General features: G+C 42.3%; 1 protein-coding gene across 2 annotated transcripts in view; it reads right to left on the bottom strand.

Moving 5' to 3' along the window:
- LOC126520771 (scoloptoxin SSD14-like) overlaps positions 1 to 20023 on the bottom strand; it is a 113333-nt gene that overhangs the window by 9431 nt on the left and 83879 nt on the right. For both annotated transcript variants that reach the window (XM_055065601.2, XM_055065600.2), the window contains 6 exons: positions 19198 to 19413; positions 16013 to 16135; positions 10293 to 10390; positions 7549 to 7741; positions 5144 to 5307; positions 731 to 1020 (listed from right to left, as the gene is read on the bottom strand). In XM_055065601.2, the coding sequence (XP_054921576.1) occupies positions 731 to 1020; positions 5144 to 5307; positions 7549 to 7741; positions 10293 to 10390; positions 16013 to 16135; positions 19198 to 19413 (1084 nt within the window). The remainder of the gene's footprint in view (positions 1 to 730; positions 1021 to 5143; positions 5308 to 7548; positions 7742 to 10292; positions 10391 to 16012; positions 16136 to 19197; positions 19414 to 20023) is intronic.

Genomic DNA, 20023 nt, shown 5'->3' with positions numbered 1-20023 from the left:
GTTTTGAACTGATTCTAAGGACTATTAGTGAGCTAGCACACGGGTCCCATATGGGTAAAGCGTACTCGAGTTTAGAACGCATGAGTGCTTTATATAGTAATAGTTTGAACGGAACGGGAGCGAGGCAGAAGTTTTGGCAAAGAAAACCAAGGGTACTGTTAGCTTTGATAAAAACATGGTGGATATGTTTCTGCCAAGATAGGTTTTTAGTGATATGGATGCCTAGATACTTATAGCTGTCGACGAACTGAAGAGAGCAAATGTTAAGATCATAGTCTTGAAAAATGGACTAGTCAATTTTTTGAGACACCTGCATTGCTTTACATTCGTGAATGTTTAGTTTCATAAGCCATGTGTCACACCAGAAGGAAATTTTACTAAGGTCAGATGAAAGAACGGAGAAATCAGACTCATCGGAAGTTATGTGGTACAGAACACAGTCATCTGTAAAGAGGCTTATATTAGAAGTAACAGAATCAGGCAGGTTATTAATATAAGTGAGACAAATAATTAGGAAAAAAACTGCTGCATATTCACCTGTATTTCTTATACTTAAGCTATAAGAAAAACATAAGATGTTGGACTGAGGCTAGGTGTTACCACAAGCACATCGTATACAAAGAAAAGCTAAATTAAGACTTGTACTTCCATCTCAATTTACCAGCACTACATAGAAAGCCTTGGCCAAGAATATTGCAACTATAAGGAGTGTTCAATGTGCTCAACTTACATCTGTTGTGTTGACGAAAGCTTCATCTCCAAGATATGTTCTCTTTGCATAAGCAAATTTCAGGGCCTCTACAATACGATGGTACATGAGAGCAGCATCGTCTGCACTGCTTGTGGCATTGCTTCCACTGTAGCCATAGCCAGATAGGATTCCCAGAGCAAGAGAAAGAACTGGTCCGCTGCCAGGTGGGGGTACACTGTACATGACATGTTCCCCAAGGAGGGTGTACTTCGTGGCTGGTTTCAAAAGTGCCTGGTAAGATTTCAAGTCATCTTCTGTCATGAGGCCACCTGCAAGATTCCAAAATAGAACACTAGGCTTTGGCAAAACGAAATTTACTCATCAGCCTGTTTAAATCTACTTCAGGACAGAGGGCTCTTCCAGCAATATCAAATTATGCCTGTTCTGCATCAACTGAAGTCAACTGAGCCAGTAAATTTCGTCACTATACATTTAATCTTTTACCACCCAAATCTGCATTTTCCTTCCTTTGAGAAGTTCTGTTCTTAGACAAATGGTTATCAACTGCAAATTACATGACCTGCTTAACTCCACTTTCTTATCGCCTTCCTAGCTCAACTTTACAAATGTATAATCTGCAGACCGATATCCAAACCATGCTGCTGTTTTTCTATTTCCACAGGTTTTGCCTGCCGTTCCATCACTCGTTGCATAGATTCTAGCTTTATCTTTGTTAGCCATCAAATTTTACCCCTGTAGCATTGTACTGGCATAGTAGGGTTGATATATTCATTGTTTAAAAGATACCAGTAAGTTGCTGTTTATGACTTTGGAGAGTCTGCAAATTAAATGCAATTTGATCCATTCTTATTTTGCAGATCTTCTGCAAATGACCCATGCCCCTTGTGACTATTTGGCCTAGATAATTATGCTCCTTCACTGCTTGGAAAGGCTCCATGCCAGTTGAAAACTTATTCTCTCAACAGCCTACTGAGCATTCCTTTGGTTTTCTGCACATCTCTTTCAGGTGCCAATTATTTCTGTTGACTAAAATCTTACTTTCACTGTATTTCTCGCATCTTAACGATCATAAAATGCATACAGATACACATCATCATCATCATATGCATGTCCACTGCAGGACGAAGGCCTCTCCTTGCGATCTCCAATTACCCCTGTTCTGCGCCAACAGATTCCAGATAGCACCCGCAAATTTCTTAATTTTGTCGCCCCATCTAGTCTTCTGCCGTCCTCTACTGCACTTCCCTTCCCTTGGTACCCTTTCTGTCACCCTAATGGTTCAACGGTTATCTAGTCTGCACATTACATGACCTGCCAAAAACTTGTTGCAGCAACATCAGATGTGAAAATAACTATTTCTTGAAAATTATACCTAGCACAACAAACACATTGTGAAAAACAATGAAAAAAGTGAACCCGATGGATGCAACGACATACATTGAGCAAGAACACCCGGCCATCTACCTTTCCATTCGCTTTACTAAAACATATTTCACAGGTTACTCAAACTTCCAGCATAATTGCAATGAGAAGTGCTTCAAGCCGTATGCGACACATTCTAAATATCATTGCTTTCATCAATGCTTTTGCTGTTGATGCACTAATATTGTACACAATTGTGTACACAGCACCTTAAAGGGATATAAGTGGTTCGAACAGCCCTTGGGTTTCATCTGTTAAGTTCTTTAGTTATTTGAAACTAGTAATTCCAAACTTTAGTTAACAGGAAAATAAAAATTCAAATCGTGGGGTTTAGTGTCACAAACTTGCACGGCAGGCTATGAGGAATGCCATGGAGTGGTTCAGGAGTAATTTTAGCCCCACGGGATTTTTTTAATGTGCACTTAATTCTAAGGTCACAATGCGAGCTTGTTGGTAAGTCATCTTGGAAGACCCATGTAGTGCAATAAGCAAGATGTGGACACAGAACAGAACATAAACCCACAGACATGGTGCTACTGTATGTTAATGTTCTTTTCCGTATTCTTGTCTTGCTTATGCTACACTATTCCTAAATCTAAGTACCTAAGCGTTTCTGCATTCTGCCCCCATTGAAGCCTGGAGTCGAGCTTGCAACCAAGTGCTGAGCAGCAGAATGCCACAGAGCCGCCATCAACATGATAGCAACATGACATGGTTAACAGGACAACATCAGCTGAAGGCAGATTGTCAAGATATTCATTAACCCTTCGCAGTCATTCCAGTTGGGAGCCATTTAATGCCAGTGTTGTACACGTTCCTCTAAAACAGGAACGAGAGCTCGTTCCTCATTCCTTCCCAATGTTGAAACAAGTACCCGTTATAAGTTCCTTTAATACGAAAGGAACACGTTCCAGTTGCACTTTGAACATTGGAACATGTCATTACATTAATGTTACAATCAATTTTCTTTTAATTAGAAGATAGGGTCAGATAATCCTGAGGAGAAATAAAGTGAGCAATTTCAAACTCACATCGAACTATGCATATTATGCGAATTTGAACATCAAGAAGGAGTTTATCTGGAGATGAACCCAAAGAAACACTCCTAGACTATTTTTCTTGGGGAGCACCAGACATACTCTAGACTTGTCCAACTGCAACTTTGGTGCTCATCTATTACAAGCACAATGCATATGGCACTTTCCACTTCGGTCTTCAAATGTGCAGTCAGGATACTGTGCTTCAAATGTGCAACTAGAAAGGTACTCACATGCACCAATACAATTAAACTTCTTGCACAAGAAACCGCATCGAAAGGAACAATACATGGATGTTTAATGAATGCTGATTCGATATTGCTGTATGAGTGGGGAAGAAAATATCCAGGACTCATCTATTACAAGCACAATGCATATGGCACTTTCCACTTCGGTCTTCAAATGTGCAGTCAGGATACTGTGCTTCAAATGTGCAACTAGAAAGGCACTCACATGCACCAATACAATTAAACTTCTTGCACAAGAAACCGCATTGAAAGGAACAATACATGGATGTTTAATGAATGCTGATTCAATATTGCTGTATGAGTGGGGAAAAAAATATCCAGGACACATATTCACAACTTAGTAAAGTCCCTTGTTTGAACTCAGCAAAAGCTGCATCTCAATGTTGGTGTCCACCCTGCATGATGTGCTGGATACATGCATGCGTGAGTCTGTTCAATGCCGTGGAACATTTACAGAAGGAACTCCATTCCCTCTGCTGTTCCTTCGTAAACCTAACAAGTTACTGTTGCAGTTCCACCGACCCTTAACGGAACAATGGCATTCCTCCGTTCCTCCCAAAAGGAACTAGTTCCAGGAACGACGTTCCGTACAACACTCTTTAATGTGTTTCAACACTGCACAGAGAGCCTTTGTGTGAACAAGCGCATAGTAAGGAAGTTATCTAGAAATACTTTGTTTATTCCTGACGCTCTTGCACAGTATCTCCAACCAGCATCACATTATGGATGATCATCCCAAATGCCATTTTCTGTAGTGTCGCCAGGATCGCTTTCTTGAGTAGTTTCATCTGAGGATGTTCGCTGGTCATCTAAAGGTGGTATACATATTGTATCATATCTGATGAAAGCGCATGTGCTATCTACATGCACGATTGCCACGTGCATATACCCGCCCCTCACTGTTACTAACCCTTTCCACCTTAGACTATAAATAACGATGCAGAATAAAGGCGTGGGTGATTTTGCTTCTTGACAACCCAGCTGTCCAGTCTGTTCGTTGCACACGAGAACGAAACACATTTCTCCTCAGCACAAAGATCATGTTCACATTTGCTAAACTAATGCGAGCTGTATCCATAAAATGCACACAGAGAAAACTTTGCCAACTTCTCATTTGCTGCACACCATGATACGCCTGTATGAATTCCTTCAAGTGTGCCGCTAGAAAGTGCTGCATTTTTATGCAGATGTAAAAAAGCGCAATTATCAAGGTGCCACAATAAAGATAAAAAATGCCACCGCACAGAACTGGGTGTGTATCTTGCACTCCCTGGCATTAACTGGAACCGATATTTTCCCCTTCCAGGAGGGGCCCAATGCATGACGGCAAGTGGTTACTTCTTACCCCTATTACTCCTCATTAACTTATTATTTTGAATAAACTTTGTAGTTTTACAAGCAGTAACAACGAAAATATGTATACCGCCATTCAATTAACTGATATCATGTAATTTGTGTCAGTGCATGAAACAACTTAAAATGTCTGTTCACATCCAGTGGAACTAGGTAAATGCCAATGTCTAGTTATATGCTTAACATGCAAGATATCATTTGAAGAGACCTTACTTTCACCACCACTTGGCGAACCAGTATCCAATAAGAAACACTCCAAAGTAAGTGCTCGAATATTTTAAAATGATTAAAGAAAGCCAGGCAACATAGGAAAACTGCATTTTTGCCTACAAGAACAGAAAAGTGTCCACTGAACAAAAGCAATGACTAACCCATTTGCTGCACATCTTGGACAAACTTTTTTCCAAGCTCCCCAGTGTAGAACTCTTCAGCTCCTTTCTCAGCAATCAACTGGAGAGTGTCGGCAAACAATGGCCGCCTAAGAATCTCTCCTTCCTTGAACACGTCGTTTGTATTATTGTTGAAGAATGCCTCCCTTCACAAAAAAACAAACAAAAAGTTTATTCTCTGAGAATGAGCTTCAAAACTATCAGTACATTACAGCAGAAAAATGATGGTCTTCAGAATCCCATTTGAAAGAAGTATTATGGTTATCCAGCATTATTGTTATTGAGTACATGTTAACTAAAGCTCCTTTATATGTGATGTCATTCGCGAGATCTTTGGCTGTTCAGAGGTATCTGTACAGTGCCTGAAAGAACATATACAACATTAAGGAATGGTTATATGATAAACTATGAGTAATATGTACCATTATGCACATGAACATGAACCTAAGTTTAGCACACTGCAATAAACACCCCAGAACACATTAAAAGTAAACTAAGGTGCTCGTGTGAATGGTCTTACTCATGGCTTTCACTCATCTTGAGATATCTTTACAGGAAGAATATAGATGGCTATGGCAGGGTGCTGAAATGAATCTTGAAGGGGTGTACGGTAGTGCGATTAAAAGACAGGAGAAAGGAAGACACAGGGACACACACAGCGCTGTGTGTCCCTGTGTGTCTTCTTTTGTCTCCTCTTTCAATCGCGCTACCGTACACCCCTTCAAGATGCATTACCAACAAGCCCACATTGCAACCCTCGTGAGCTGAAATGAAGACATACGTACATGTAATCTATAAAAGAACTCAAAGTCAGGACAGTTCGTTTTCGATCGTTGTACACATGGACAGCACAGTCCAAGTGCGCTTCTCTGCTGTCCAAAGTCCTTTCTGTGCTAAGTATCATTTCAAAGTGGATAGAACTGCGATTTGCCTAATGAAATTGGCTCTTAAATCCAGATTTCCAAGCACAGATTGCACACAAGATGGTTGCTCCATGGAGGCCAACAAGGTACACGCATGCCATTCAGGATTACAAAAATGCATTCTATTGTTACATAACAGGCATACCACCCCATCTGTGGAGAATTTGCCTATGATTGAAAATGGAAATATGTCGTGATTTGAAGTACTAAGTGACAAGCCTGCGCTGAATGCAGATCGAAACAGCCAGCTTTCTTTTTAATATGGGCGTGAAGACTTCTCTTTGGAAACATGACAAAATGCCGCACTAAAGGCAGGCAATTGCACAGAAACATTTTTCATATTTCATGGGCTCTCTTCAGAGCCTGGAAGAAAAACCCATAAAGTCACCGTAGAAACAATTCATTAGCTGTTTCTAAACACACTCTGCAAACTTTCGACACAACTTATACCTTACTAGACATATATTGTTAAAAATTGCATAATAAAGTTTAATGAGCTAACCAATCAAGCTTAAAGTGATAGTTTGAGTAACTCAAACAAGATAATTACAAACAATGTGCCATTGGTTAAAGGTTTGCTGCATATGTATTCTTGCTGGCCATAACAGATAGGATAGAGATGGCAGTGGTGGGCATTAGAAGTTGAGCTCCAATAGGTTATTAAACCAATTTTTACCAGTTTCCAATTTCTTTGATAACTTTAGTGCAAATATAAATATATTTGTAATCAGTTTGCCTTCAATGCAAAGTAGGCATCCTGAGAAGAGTAGCAGTTTCAGCATGTCTGTCCCCAAGCTTACAGTGAAGTGCATGTGTTACTTTTTCACAAATAGCCTTCCTTATGCTCTGTGGCATGAAACTACACACAAACCTATTTTTATAGAAACTTACATTATAAGCATAAGATGGCTCCTTTATGGTACCATAAGGAATTTCATACCTTGATAATTGGACAGGAATGTGTGAACACCAAGCAAGGTATGTACGTATATGCAGAAAATGTGGCACACAGTAAACTTTCAGTATTAATGTTCGACTACTAGGAGCTGGCACTCATATCCAAAGCCTGAAGGCTTCTATCAATAACCATAGGAAATACTGTTCTACTACCATTTTCAAGGAGAAGTTTGTTTTCTAATCTTTTGATCATCACTAGACAAAAATGGCAAAGGAAGTTTGCTTTCCAATGGCAGTTCCTTTGCTAAGCTGAAGACATGCTGAGAGTGTTCTGAAGCTAATCATAGGAAATACTGTTCTACTACCATTTTCAAGGAGAAGTTTGTTTTCTAATCTTTTGATCATCACTAGACAAAAATGGCAAAGGAAGTTTGCTTTCCAATGGCAGTTCCTTTGCTAAGCTGAAGACATGCTGAGAGTGTTCTGAAGCTAATCATAATCAGCGAAGTCTGAATCAATCAGTTAAGTCCTTGCTTCTTAACAGGTAATAATCGACCTTAAGCTTACTTCATAGCAGGCTCTCCAATGATGCCATTCCGCTTCTCTTGAAGCTTTTTGGCCAGGTGCTTGCCTACTGGGAAACCATTCCTACAAAGTTCAATTGTTGGCTCAACCAGCTGAGACCAAGAAAGCTTGCCATATTTATCGTGTGCCACATGGTACGCCTTCAGCTCACCAGGGACAGCAACAGACAAGGGACCTGCATACCAAGAAAATCCACAGTTGGGCATAGTTTCATTAACCACAACTACCCATAATGAGGCACAAGGACTAAGGGTGAAAGCATAGCAAACCTCACAGAACAGAATAAAATGGTTGAACAATTTTAATATACTAAATGAAATAACAAGCAGTGAAACAGGATGACAAATACTATTAACTTATCCAGGACCAAGCAAGACATAAAGACACACACCAGAGTGATTAGTGCAATTTTAAATGTTGCACAAGCTATTTCTATGTACATGTGCAGACAAAAATAATTGGAACATGCAAGCTGTGGCCAAATTGCATGCCACTGCTCTCTAGCAGCTTCAAGGGAAGCTAGAAATCAGACCACGCATGCGTGGGTGGCCAGCACTCATAGCCAGTTCACACTGTTCTATCTTTTCATGTTGATCATAGAGCCTTCTGCAGTTTATGCGGCTGAATGCTCATTAGCGTGATGCCACTGATAGCAGAGCTCCACTCACTTTTGTCACAGAATTCCGTGCAATACATGCGAACTGCAGAAATTATGCTATCAGTGCCACAGCACTGGCGAGTGTTGAGTCGCAGAAACTGCAAATGATGCTTCAATCCAATGGTGAAGTAACACATCGAGCGGTGTGTGTGTGTCGACTCCGAGCGCTGGCCTGCGCACATGCGTGATTAAAGGCTTTGCTTCCTCTAGAGGCTGCTAGAGGGCACTGTGATGGAGTTTGACCACAGCTCACAGATTCCAGCTACTTTTCTCTGGATCTGTACACTGTACATTGTGATAAGGATGAGTTTGCGACAGTGGTGTAAGCAGATATTTGCACAATGTTTGAAGGATAGATACATGGCTGAATTACAACATGTGCTATCTATCTCATCAAAACATTTTAATTGTCTTGGATGCTCAACAACTGTATCACCAGATTATTTTACAACAATATTTAGGGCTCAGTCAACAACCAAAAGGTCAATAAATTAGCAATTTGTTCTGACCACCATTATAAAAAGCGGAATAACTAACGTATTATGCATTTGGAATTCAAAAACAATATTGCTGGCAGTCCATGTTATCCTGAAAGCTGTCCAATGAGTGCAGTATTGCAACAGTGCATCCAGTTTCGGTACTTCTGCAGTAGTTAGATGAATACATGTCGCTCAAATATTGTGTGTGTTAACGCTTTTGAGGGACAGAGATCAATCATCTAAAATACTGAACAAAAAGTAATTGCTTTTGCCCCCTCAGTCCCTCTTATGCTCTATTGAAAAAAATACATTGATGTAAATGCCCTTCGAATTTCCTAAATTTGTTTCAAAAAGCCCTTTAGTTGGCAAAGGCAACAAGAGAGTTGGTTCATATAATGACAAGGAAGAATAGTGTGAGCACTATGATTGTGAAGTATGAAACAAGGCATTGCGTGAGCAACCAATTTTGCTGTGTGCTTCAGCCTGACACCCACACCCAAGTGTCCAAATTAAAAAAGTAATATTAATTAGGAAAGAAATTCCTTGTCACCAGCTTAAATATCTCCACAAAAGGCCTTCCCATGAACAGCACACACTGTGTATAATTTCCAGGACTACTAGTGCAGTGCAGGAAAATGTATGAAAACCTGGGTTGCCGATTTTCATGGTGTCTGCAATTGCACTAGGCACAAGCAAAGCAATACTGCAACATTTAATTGGCGTCATCTGCTAACTCATTGAGGCACTGCTGTTGCTGTCATCTACTACAATTTACTCGTAAAATTGTCACAGTTCAAGCACATTTGTACATTATTTTGCTAGACACATCCCACAAGTGTGCTGCACCAGCACACACTCTAGCACAATATTCTATGTTGGCAGAAACAGAACAGATAAGCCCACTACAGTAACCAACAAAGCTTGCTGAACTGAAACATGTTGAATAAATCCCATCAAATATATCAGGAGTGTTGGATGGCCTCGGCTCCTAGTAAACCCAGGGGAAAAAACTTCAGCAGGCTCTAAAGCTGTCCTTGACTACGAGTAGTGAAAAAAACAAAAGCCTTTAAAAAAGTGCCACACACTACCCAAGCCGCATTGAGTGCACAAACGACACTGCTAGTGCAAGGGTTAACCAAAATAAGTGAGAGGCAATTTATATTTGCAATAGGTGCTAGTTTTAATGTTATATATTATTCAGTAAATGCCATATATTTGTAACGAAGAAGAAGCGCCAGTTAACCCGGTGCATCTCCAGCATATGAAATGCAACGAAGAAGTGCCGGTCAGTCAGGTGCATCACCAGCGCTTTAGCCTAGTCTGCAGCCAGCAGTTGATTCAAAGGGACGATGATCACAGCAAAGTTCTTCACAAAGCGGCGAAAATAGAAGCTGAGGCCGACGAAACTGCGTAGTGTCTTCAGGTTGGTGAGTTTGGGGAACTCCGCAACTGCACGGAGTTTTGCAGGATCCGGAAGCATGCTTTCTTTGGATACGACAGGGCCTAAGATAGTAAGCTTACGGGCAGCAAAGAAGCATTTTTTATGTTAAGCTGCATATTTATCAAAACACAAAGCTATATTTGCTTGCCTGATGAAAGAAGTGAACTGTTCCCAATAAACATTTGTGCTGTGGCAGCAGCTGGGGCTGCCTCTCTACCATCGATGACTTCTGCAACTCCGGTAGCACTGCAGGAACCAGAGAGAACATACCAGTGATGCACATGAAGTTCAACAGAAAGTAAAATTAATACAGTGCACTAGCTCCACGATGAGTCTGCCCTGAACAAATCGCATAGCTATACAGCAGACAAGAGGAGATGCAGCATGCAGATTTTCAAGCTACACACAAGGTTATGCACAACAGCTCAAATTATGGAAATTATGCAATTGTTAATCCCATTCAAACAGGACAGCATTAAAGTATGTGGCTGCCAAACCACACAAAAAAACGAGACAAAGTGTTTTCAATTACTATTTACCATAGCCCCTATATCTTCATGTCTCAGCAAGGAGTCCTGCAAAATTAAGGACAGGACATGCTTTTTTTTTTGTCACTGATGAGAACTACTACATATGGCAGCGTTTTTGTTGTCATGTGTTATTTATGCAAAAAAATAGCTTGAAAGGCTAGCGACAATGACCGCACATATTTTGGTTTTTGTAATCCTCTGTTCATTACGATATACAAAGAATCCAATTACATGCAATCTTTTTGAAGACCTACACTATTTAGTACTGAAAGGAAGCAAATAACATTGCAACAACTTCTTAAAGTCTTATTCACTTAGATCTTCTGAATATTTTACTTCAACAAGGAGCTATGTTGCCAATAAGGTATGTTTCAAATGCCTTGTTAAAGTCTTAAATAAAAATTTCAAGGGAACTCAAACCACTTAAAAAGCAGTCAAAAACTCATGGCTTGTTAGGAAACATTTATCAAGCATAAATAAACAAGAGGTAGTAGCATTTGACTCTGCTGTGCACATAGATGACCATTATGAGCTTGCACCACCCATCCAAATGTAGCCTTGAAGGTAATCGGGAATTAAGTGGCCAGAGAAATTGAGTAACTTCATTTCTTAACAGGGTTGCAAGGAGTGGCTCATTCGAACTGCTTTTGTGCATATCAGTTGGTACCATAACTCAGAATTCCATTTTGCAGATCCTATTTAGGATCAGATAAATTGAACAGAAATTTGGTCATAGGAGTTTGAATTACAGTTGAATCTCAATAATTTGAAGTCGAAGGTGGTGGTGGTAACAAACTTTATTGAAAATCTGGCAAATTCGTGGCCTGGGCCTAGTGTGCCCCAAAAAGGTCCGGAGATGCTGTCTCCTCGGCGCTTCGCGGGCTTGCTGAATGGCCCAGACTTGATCTTGGAGGTTTGAGCTGCACAGTGCAGCCGTACACCGCACCACAGCTTCATCTGGGGAGACTGCATTTTCTCTGCCTATAACCTCACATTCCAAGAGAATGTGTTTAAGAGATGCGTTATCTATAGCTTATCTATATCAATAGCTGTTTTTTCTCGGAAAAACAAATGAGGCAAAGCTGAGCACTAAACTAATGCTTGATTCGGAGGTTATTTGAGGTGCCCAACAACATTGTAATTGATATGTTTGTGATTCAAGCAATAATTAAAGATGACACTAATTAAAAGTAATGAATTAAGTAATACTTCGTAATTAAAAAAATGCTGGTCGTAAGTACATACGACTACGGCTACTATGCAGTCTGTACGATTGGTCCAAGTTAGCTGGGACACCCTGTATGTGTGTATATATAACACACACACACACACACACACACACACACACACACACACACACACACACACACACAGTAAAAGCTTGTTAATTCGAACCGCAAGGGGAAGCCACTTCAGTTTGAATTAACGAAAGTTCAAACTAACGAAAGTGAAGGAGAACAACAGTACACTGCAATTTGGAAGCAGTGGGGCATGTCAGAAATTTAATGCTTAAAAAAGTCCGTGATCGTAGTCTGCCTTTTTTTCTGAAGGCGACAGCTAACACTTCTTGCTCTAACGAGCGAATGTGGCCGAAGGCCTCCTCTTCACCTTCTTCAAAACTGAAGAAGAGACGGACAGCATTCAATCCAGCCTTGACCTCCGCAGTGGAGGGCCGCACTGGCGCTTCGTCTTCCTGCTCCTCGTCACTGGCAGCGACAGGTTCAGCGCTTCTGACCCGAGAAATTATGTCCTCATCTGTCAGCGCACCACACACCACTGCACTCTCGTCCACGTCGACATAGCAAATTAGATTTGCAAAGCCCCAGAGATTTGCGACGGGCAAGAAGTCTTGGAGGTTAACGTAGAACGAAGAGGAGGCAGCCGCCGCTGCCTTCTGGCCGACCTCGCACTGGTTAGATTTTTCCCCGATTTTGCCTTCTCTCGCCGTTCTCTCCATTCTGGAGGCGACACAGCCTTGTGTTTAGGCAGTAGGCGCGTTTCTCTGTCCGTGTGCCAGGCGCTAAGCAGCCGGCACGGTGGCGCGTAGTTCGAATTATCCATGGCGGAACCTCACGTTCGAATTAACGGGCTTTTTTATGCATAGACTTCTGTGGAGCTTGGCCGGACCAAATCGTACAGTTGGAATTATTCATAAATTCGAATTATTGAAGTTCGAATTAACGAGCTTTTACTATTATATATATGAATCAGGTTGGGAGGCCCCTACCCCCGTATAAATGAAAACTCTCCCCCTATGCAACGTCTTGTAACACTCAGAAAGCTTGATGATGACTTTCATTTTCGTGAACATTGCACTTAAAATTTTAGGAGCAATTTTCTCAATATTAAACAAATTGACTATTCCACTTATAAAAGTCTGTTGTGTTTATTATTAGTGTTGCAGAAGATCTGGCGTCGACGCCCCGCGTCGGTCATCGTTTCGGCAAAAAGATTTTAGAACGACCCATACCTAGACTTTCCATAAGGTGCAAGGAAGTTACTGAAATAATTGAATTTCTACATCTAAAATAGGTAGAAAAATCATAAAATACGACTAACACACAACCTACGCACATGATAGCGTCGGATTGTAATTTGAATATACGAGAAAACAATTCCGTTATGCGAAAACTAACAAAGCGCTTTTCCAGCGTTTCTACAAATCAGACCGGCCACGGCATCCGCTGTTTGCGCGCACGGGCGCGCGAATATCTCGGAAGCCACGGAGCGGCGCGCCCGTTTCCTTGAAACACTTCTAGATGGCGCTCGCCTCCGCCGCAGCGCGGCCCACGCAAGAGGCCGCGTTTCTACCAGGAAGCCCGCCTTCGTGCATAGCGGTTCCCGGTAAACATTAGCGGTTACGCACCCTTCAGTTTCGGGATGCGTGAAAATCAGTAAGGGGTCTTTGAATGCTATCGCGTTCCATTCTTAAAGGCGAAGCTTAAGCGTCCTCCCAATTTTTTCACTAGTCAGTACAGGCGTAATTTTCCTGCTGTAAGGATATGCGTCTCCGTTCCATATTAAACACTTACTATTACTATTTTATTCATACTCGAAAACTTTTATATTCGGCCACCTCTATTTATTATGCAAGCAATGCTGACATGCTAAATACGTCCCTGCTATAGTTGCCAATTTATGAGTTAATATGTAGCAGCCAAAGCTCCTTGAATTCAGTGCGGTGAAGTCAATACAGTACACTCAGCAGCAGGTTCGTGTGAACAGCACACTGATTCCGAGGCTCTCTCCCGCTCGCCAATTTTATCGGACATACACGGTCTTTGTCCACTCAATGTTGCCCTGTCAGAACTTGCCATCGTTGACATGCACTCTGAGCAGAGTAAGGAATCGTGGATTTCTTCCCTTTTGGAGTTTCTCGCTGATTCTGCAACTGTTCCTGCACCTATGACTCTACGGCGGCAGGCGCATCAATTTGTTTTCGTGCCAAACTCCTCTACCGTCACTACTATCTCCCTGAGGGTAGGCGATGGCTCCTAGTAATACCGCGTCATCTTTGGGCTCATTTATGCGCAACGTTTCACATTGATCTCCAACGTACGGTGGCGTGTTAAAGACCTGCACCCTCGTTCGGCTCCGTATTACTGTCCTGGCATGTACAAGTTTGTTCGCAAGTACGTCCACAGCTGCCTCGACTGCCAGTACTGAAAGTCGCTCCCTAATTCCACTGCCCCACCTTTGTAGCCACTTCCTTGTCCGGGCCGTCCTTTAGATCGGGTCGGAATCGACCCTTACGGTCCGCTTCCTTGTACCAGTGCTGGCAACCGCTGAATTATCGTTGCAGTGCATCATCTCACACGCTATGCAGAAAACGCTATACTCCCAATATTAAATGCCCAAGACGTTGCATCATTCATACGGTGGCATTTTGTTCTTCGTCACGGAGCCCCTCGGGAACTTCTTAGTGACTGAGGCCGCGTTTTCTATCCTGAGTCGTGACGTCGCCTTTGAAGGAGTGTCACATCAACCACCGGACCACTGCGCATACCATCCGCAGACGAGCGGGTTGATGCGAGCGCTTCAACTGTACTCTTGCGACATGCTCGCCATGTGCGCCGCGTCCTACCATTCGAACTGGGACGCTGTGCTTCCATTCGTCATGTTCGCTCAAACCATCACTAGGCTTTTCTCCGTTTTTCTTGCCGCGAACGTTCCTGCACCATCGATACAATTCTACCCTACCAGCTTTATTCATCGGAATGTGCTCCCGTATCTCGAACTGCACAGCATGCTGAAGAATACAAACAACTCACCCGTTGTCTTACCACCGCAGATCGGACACGCCAGAATCGTCGTGGTGGCCCCCCAAGCTTACCTTCAGATTCTTTGGTTTGGATGTGGGTCCGACCTTTAGTTCCCGGCCTTTCCTCTAAATTGCTCTCAGGATATCATGGCCCTTACCGTATAATTGCACAAGCTTCCCCCGTCAACTATGTCGTAGAGCCTGTGTCGCCATCTTTTAGCGCCGCCGCGGTCGCGAAACTGTTCGCGTGGATTGGCTCAAGCCCTTCTGGGATCCCTCCATGGCGTCTTTTTCTCCGGGGGACAAATGTAACGAAGAACTGCCGGTCAGCCAGGCACATCTCCAGCGCTTTACGCACGGGGGCGGTGCCGACTACTCGCAGTGTTCTGACTGCTGCACCAAGTTCGACCTCTTATCCCTGGCTTACCATGTCAATAAACACCTTCACAGTATTTGAACAAATCGAATACGAACCGAATAGTGCAAGAAGCGAATCGAATGGAATGATACTTTCGAAAATATTTTTTTAATAATTTTCTAAAATAAGCAGCCATTTCCACAATTTACATGAAACGGCGTTCACATTTATAATGTTAACAGTCCGCATACACAGGACTTGTTAAAGTACGATTGATCGTTGGAAGTCGGTCAAGTCCGACTTGCCGAGCGACGTAGCCTGTTCCACTAAATAAGTTCATGTTTTATGCCTACGCTATGCCCGCGGGGATGAAATTTAGTGTATTTTTGCTCAAATTTTATGTTTAATTGCACAGTTCACATTTTATCAAATTCAAAATATACTCGAAAAATATTCGCACTTACGAATATTGACTATTAGATTCGAAACCGAATCGAATAGGAATATATTCCATTCGTTATCCGAAAGTTTGAAATATTCCACCCCTGTGAGCAAATGAAGCACAGTGGCTGGTGGCTTCGAAAGGCAATAATATGCACACACTGTCACTGAATAAAAATACAATGAATCAAAATAAGGCTGTGGCTACAGAACCCAAAGACAGCCATGAGAATGCTAAAGAAGCCACACGACAAGACTAAAAGGACCAGGACACTTACTTTGTATATACCGTGATGAACACACCTCCGCCAAGACCCATGCTTTGAGGGTTCACAGCGCCATTGCAAAACAATAGGGCAACCGCTGCATCAACAGCAGATCCCCCTTTTAATAAAATATCCCTGCAAAAACGAAAGACAGCAATTAAAAACCACCGATGATTTGGCATGCTAAAAGAAGTTATGCATGAAATAAACAGGTAACCTTGCATAAACAAACTATGGTTTCCAAGCAATTCAGTCCCGTATGCACCAGCAGCATGAATGAGATGTATGCTTGAATACATTAGAACACTACTCGAATCAAGCACAAGACTAATAATGAAATATGTTGAAAACGGGGTAAGTGCAGCCCATGAAGATGGAGTGGACGTTACAATCAAGGACGCGCATTAAGTTTTTTTTTTTTTTTTTCAGCCGCGCAACGCAGGGTCAGGCTAATGCGCAGGAGTTTCTATGGGATGAAAAAATATACTAAGCGGTTAGAAAAACTACAGGACCGCAAGGAACGTGCCTCTCGATGACATCTTTTGCCGATGACACTGGTTTTCGTCCAGCCGTTGGCAGTCGAAAAGCGGTTAACAGAATAAAGGGAGTGGGTCTTAAATACCGTGCGTTTCAGCGACAACTGTTCTAAATAGTAAAAATGGAAGATTCAAGAAGCAAACTCTTTTGCAAGATCTGTCACAAGTGCGGGCAAAATAAATGAAGAAATAAAGCATTCTCTGCCGGATAATTTATCAACCTAGTGATGCTAATGTTATGATTTATCAATATTAACGTAATAATGTCATTTGAACAAATGCTCACAATACATCAACGCTATTCAGAACGAATCAAGAGCTAATTTAAGGCGTGCAGACACAAGTGTGTCCACACTCATTCTCGGCGCGAGACCGAAACCGAGCGCGCGTAATCAGGCCTTCGAATTTCGCGATGTGGGAGCAGCCGCACCCCGACATAAAAAGAAAGAAAAATAAAGCCTTACGGTGTAGGTGCCTCAAAAAACGTGCCCTCAATACACAGCTTGAGAATCCACTGTCGACGAGCACCAACGACTTTTTTTTTCCTTTCTTTTTTCGAGTAACATGCACAGACCAAATGGGGGGTCACAAACCGAGATTGCCTCAGACGGCCTCGCGTAGGTGAGCTTGGCGAAAGGTCGGCAGGCCACGGGATGTCGCATCTCATGCGACGTTACTTCATCCCGTGACGTAACCCTAAGGCGTGGTCAGGCGCGTTCCCGACGCGCTCGGTTTCGATCTCACGTTGAAAATGAGTCGGAACTATAGCGTGCTTTACTAAACAGTCTTTTCATCAGTTTAAAAAGAATATTTGTTACGAGCTCACTGCTGCCTACAGACTTCCAGCCAATGGCCTAGCGTTGATGCTTAAAAAGTTCATTAGCAAAGTCTAGTCAGTTAAACTGCTAAAAGATCTGACATCCTTACTTTGTCATTCCTTGTTGCAAATATTGTCCTACGAAAAGTGCCATTGCATCTCGAATCGTCTGTCTTTAAAATTAAACAGTCATCAGCGAAACACATGGTAGAATATGCGCCACGGCCAACTATAGAGGAGAAATATGTAGACGAAAAAGGAAAGCAAGATGAACACTGAAACGCGACATTAAATGATATAGGACAACATTGAAATGAACAGAGCAATGACTTCGAAATTTAACGATACCTAAGAAATATAACGATCAAGCAGGGAAAACCACGTACGTACGAAAAAAAAGAATAAGCGCAGGTAGAACAAGTGAAATCATAACATGTCCACAGGTCTTTCAAACGTCATATTCGATAAGTTGTTTGTAATATGAGCGTCTCCTATGACCACATATACGTTCAACATTAAAAAAACATAAAATATGCGGTAAAGGCTGAAATGCACTATTGGCAGGATAATTTTACAACTTCTGGAATACATTCTCACAGAATTTGAACAGCGAAGAATAATGCTACGTCTAAATGTGAAGGAAAGAAGAAAAAAAGCTTAGAGCAAGCATTAACAGGAAGTTCTAGCTCCTAGCTTCCCCTTTCACGTGATAGCATACGTAACACAAACACACCGAAGTAGAGAAGCGCAGAGCAAAATTAGTCTTGAAGAAAGACAAGAGAACATGGATCAAAAATGGGCGGCTAAAGTACACAAGTATCCTGAAAAGTCTGGACACAGAATGGAGGAAGAGGTTGAGAAAGTTGGCAACGAAGCACAGGATAATTGAAACCAAGAGTCATCAAAATTAGAAAGTGAGAGAAAAAGAGACAGTGAATTGGATGTAAAGAATGGAAGCAAAAAATACCATGGAGACTTACAGAAATGGGAATAAAGAAATTAGAAGGGAAATTCTGTACGACAACTGAGCACGTGCTGTCGGGCGAGTTGGTTATACATAATTACGACGCAGGCGCTATATACGTGCTTGTCCCGTGTCGTCTTCCTTCGTCCGTCGTTTTATATGGCGCCTTCGTCGTAATTATTTACGACAACACAAAGGGCAGCGCCTTTCTATTTGAGGCTCGAGTTGGTTGACTAAGGACAAAAACATAGCCGGAGCGAATGCCCCCAGATTTTCTCGCACCTGCTCTTACTCGCGCCTGCACACAAACGTTGGGCGCTTCCTGAAATGTCCGTCTCGGGCCAAGCCCCGCTGCGCTGTCTAGCAATTGTAAAGTTGCTGCCCGCGACGCTGCCCGGTCGACAGTCTACAGAAGCAAGAGACGTCTATAGTATTCGTGGAAAAAAAAGCAAGGATGAGATGAGGACAAGCACAGGTAGCGGTGCAAGGTAGACAGAAATTTTGAAGAAGACAAAAAGATTAAGGATCGAGATGTACACAAGAATGCTACAGTGAAAAGCAGGTATAGTATATATACCCGATAAATTCGAGCAGGCTAGGTGATTATTTGTCACCGCCCTGTTTCAAAAGGGATGTTAATAAATCCTCTCATTCGGCAACTGTTGAACCAATTTGAGTTTTGCTTTGACTGAATGCCAAATTTTAGTAAAAGTACGTGAAATGTGCTCTTTCTTCAACAAAATCTTACGAAAATAGAAGTATCACAAGCACAAGAAATTTTGCAGAAAAGAAAATGCGTGAAAACGCTATAGGTTTACTAAAAACAAAATCCGAGGCACAGTGCAGAGACGAAGGACGTATAGTCGGTGCGAAATTGTACCTGCCAATGGGCGCGCAGGGCTCCCCGTCAACGGTGACGGCCGCTTGCTGGTACTGGCCGAGCTGCGAGGGCGACGAGCTGAATGTGATGTTGGAGTAGCGCGCCCGCTTTTCGCTGATTTGCGGCAAGCCCAGAACCAGTGTCGTCACGATGGCCACCAGAGCCAGCACCACAACCACCGTCACAATTATGCAGTCGCGCTTGGTGAAGCTCGTGCTGCACACGGGAACAGAACCACCGTGTCAGTATACCTTCACCAAACTTGAATTGGTCAACCAAGCCACAGGCGTCGCCATGGCTGAAAAAGCTAGTAGCCCTAAAGGGCGCGCACGGTTTTGCTCCATTTGTACGATTCATGTGCGTTTACGGCACGGGCACGATATCTTTTCTTTTTTTATCTGCCCGCACAAATCTAGAATATAGTGTGGCCATCCGATAGCTAGATAAAACTGTGCTTATAATGAAAGGGCACATGACTCGCGCCTCTTCAAACTCGTGTCAGTGCACACTATTGGTGAGACCTTGTGAAGCAGAGTTTGATGAGTTACTCTGTAACGTAATTCATGTTTATCAAGCATTTCGCTGCTTACAAACCCCGGAAAGCCTTCCGGTTTTGTACACGGCAGCAGCACGCTAAATTTAATGGGCGAAAAAAAGGGGAGCTGCTGTCCTGCGCCATAAAACAAACGCAGAGAGATTCGAACACTTTGCATATAAAGGTAACAATTTTACAAATAAATTTAGTCAAACTACACGAAAAATGTCGCGGTTTCGCCCTGGCGAAGCACTGGTAGCAATATTAAAATGTCAAACAATTAGAAGTAAC

This window comes from Dermacentor andersoni, chromosome 3 (genome assembly GCF_023375885.2).
Source record: "Dermacentor andersoni chromosome 3, qqDerAnde1_hic_scaffold, whole genome shotgun sequence".
In the NCBI taxonomy this organism is placed as follows: domain Eukaryota; kingdom Metazoa; phylum Arthropoda; class Arachnida; order Ixodida; family Ixodidae; genus Dermacentor; species Dermacentor andersoni.
Note: the sequence above shows the minus strand (reverse complement) of the source record. Positions and strands in the feature narration are given on the sequence as shown.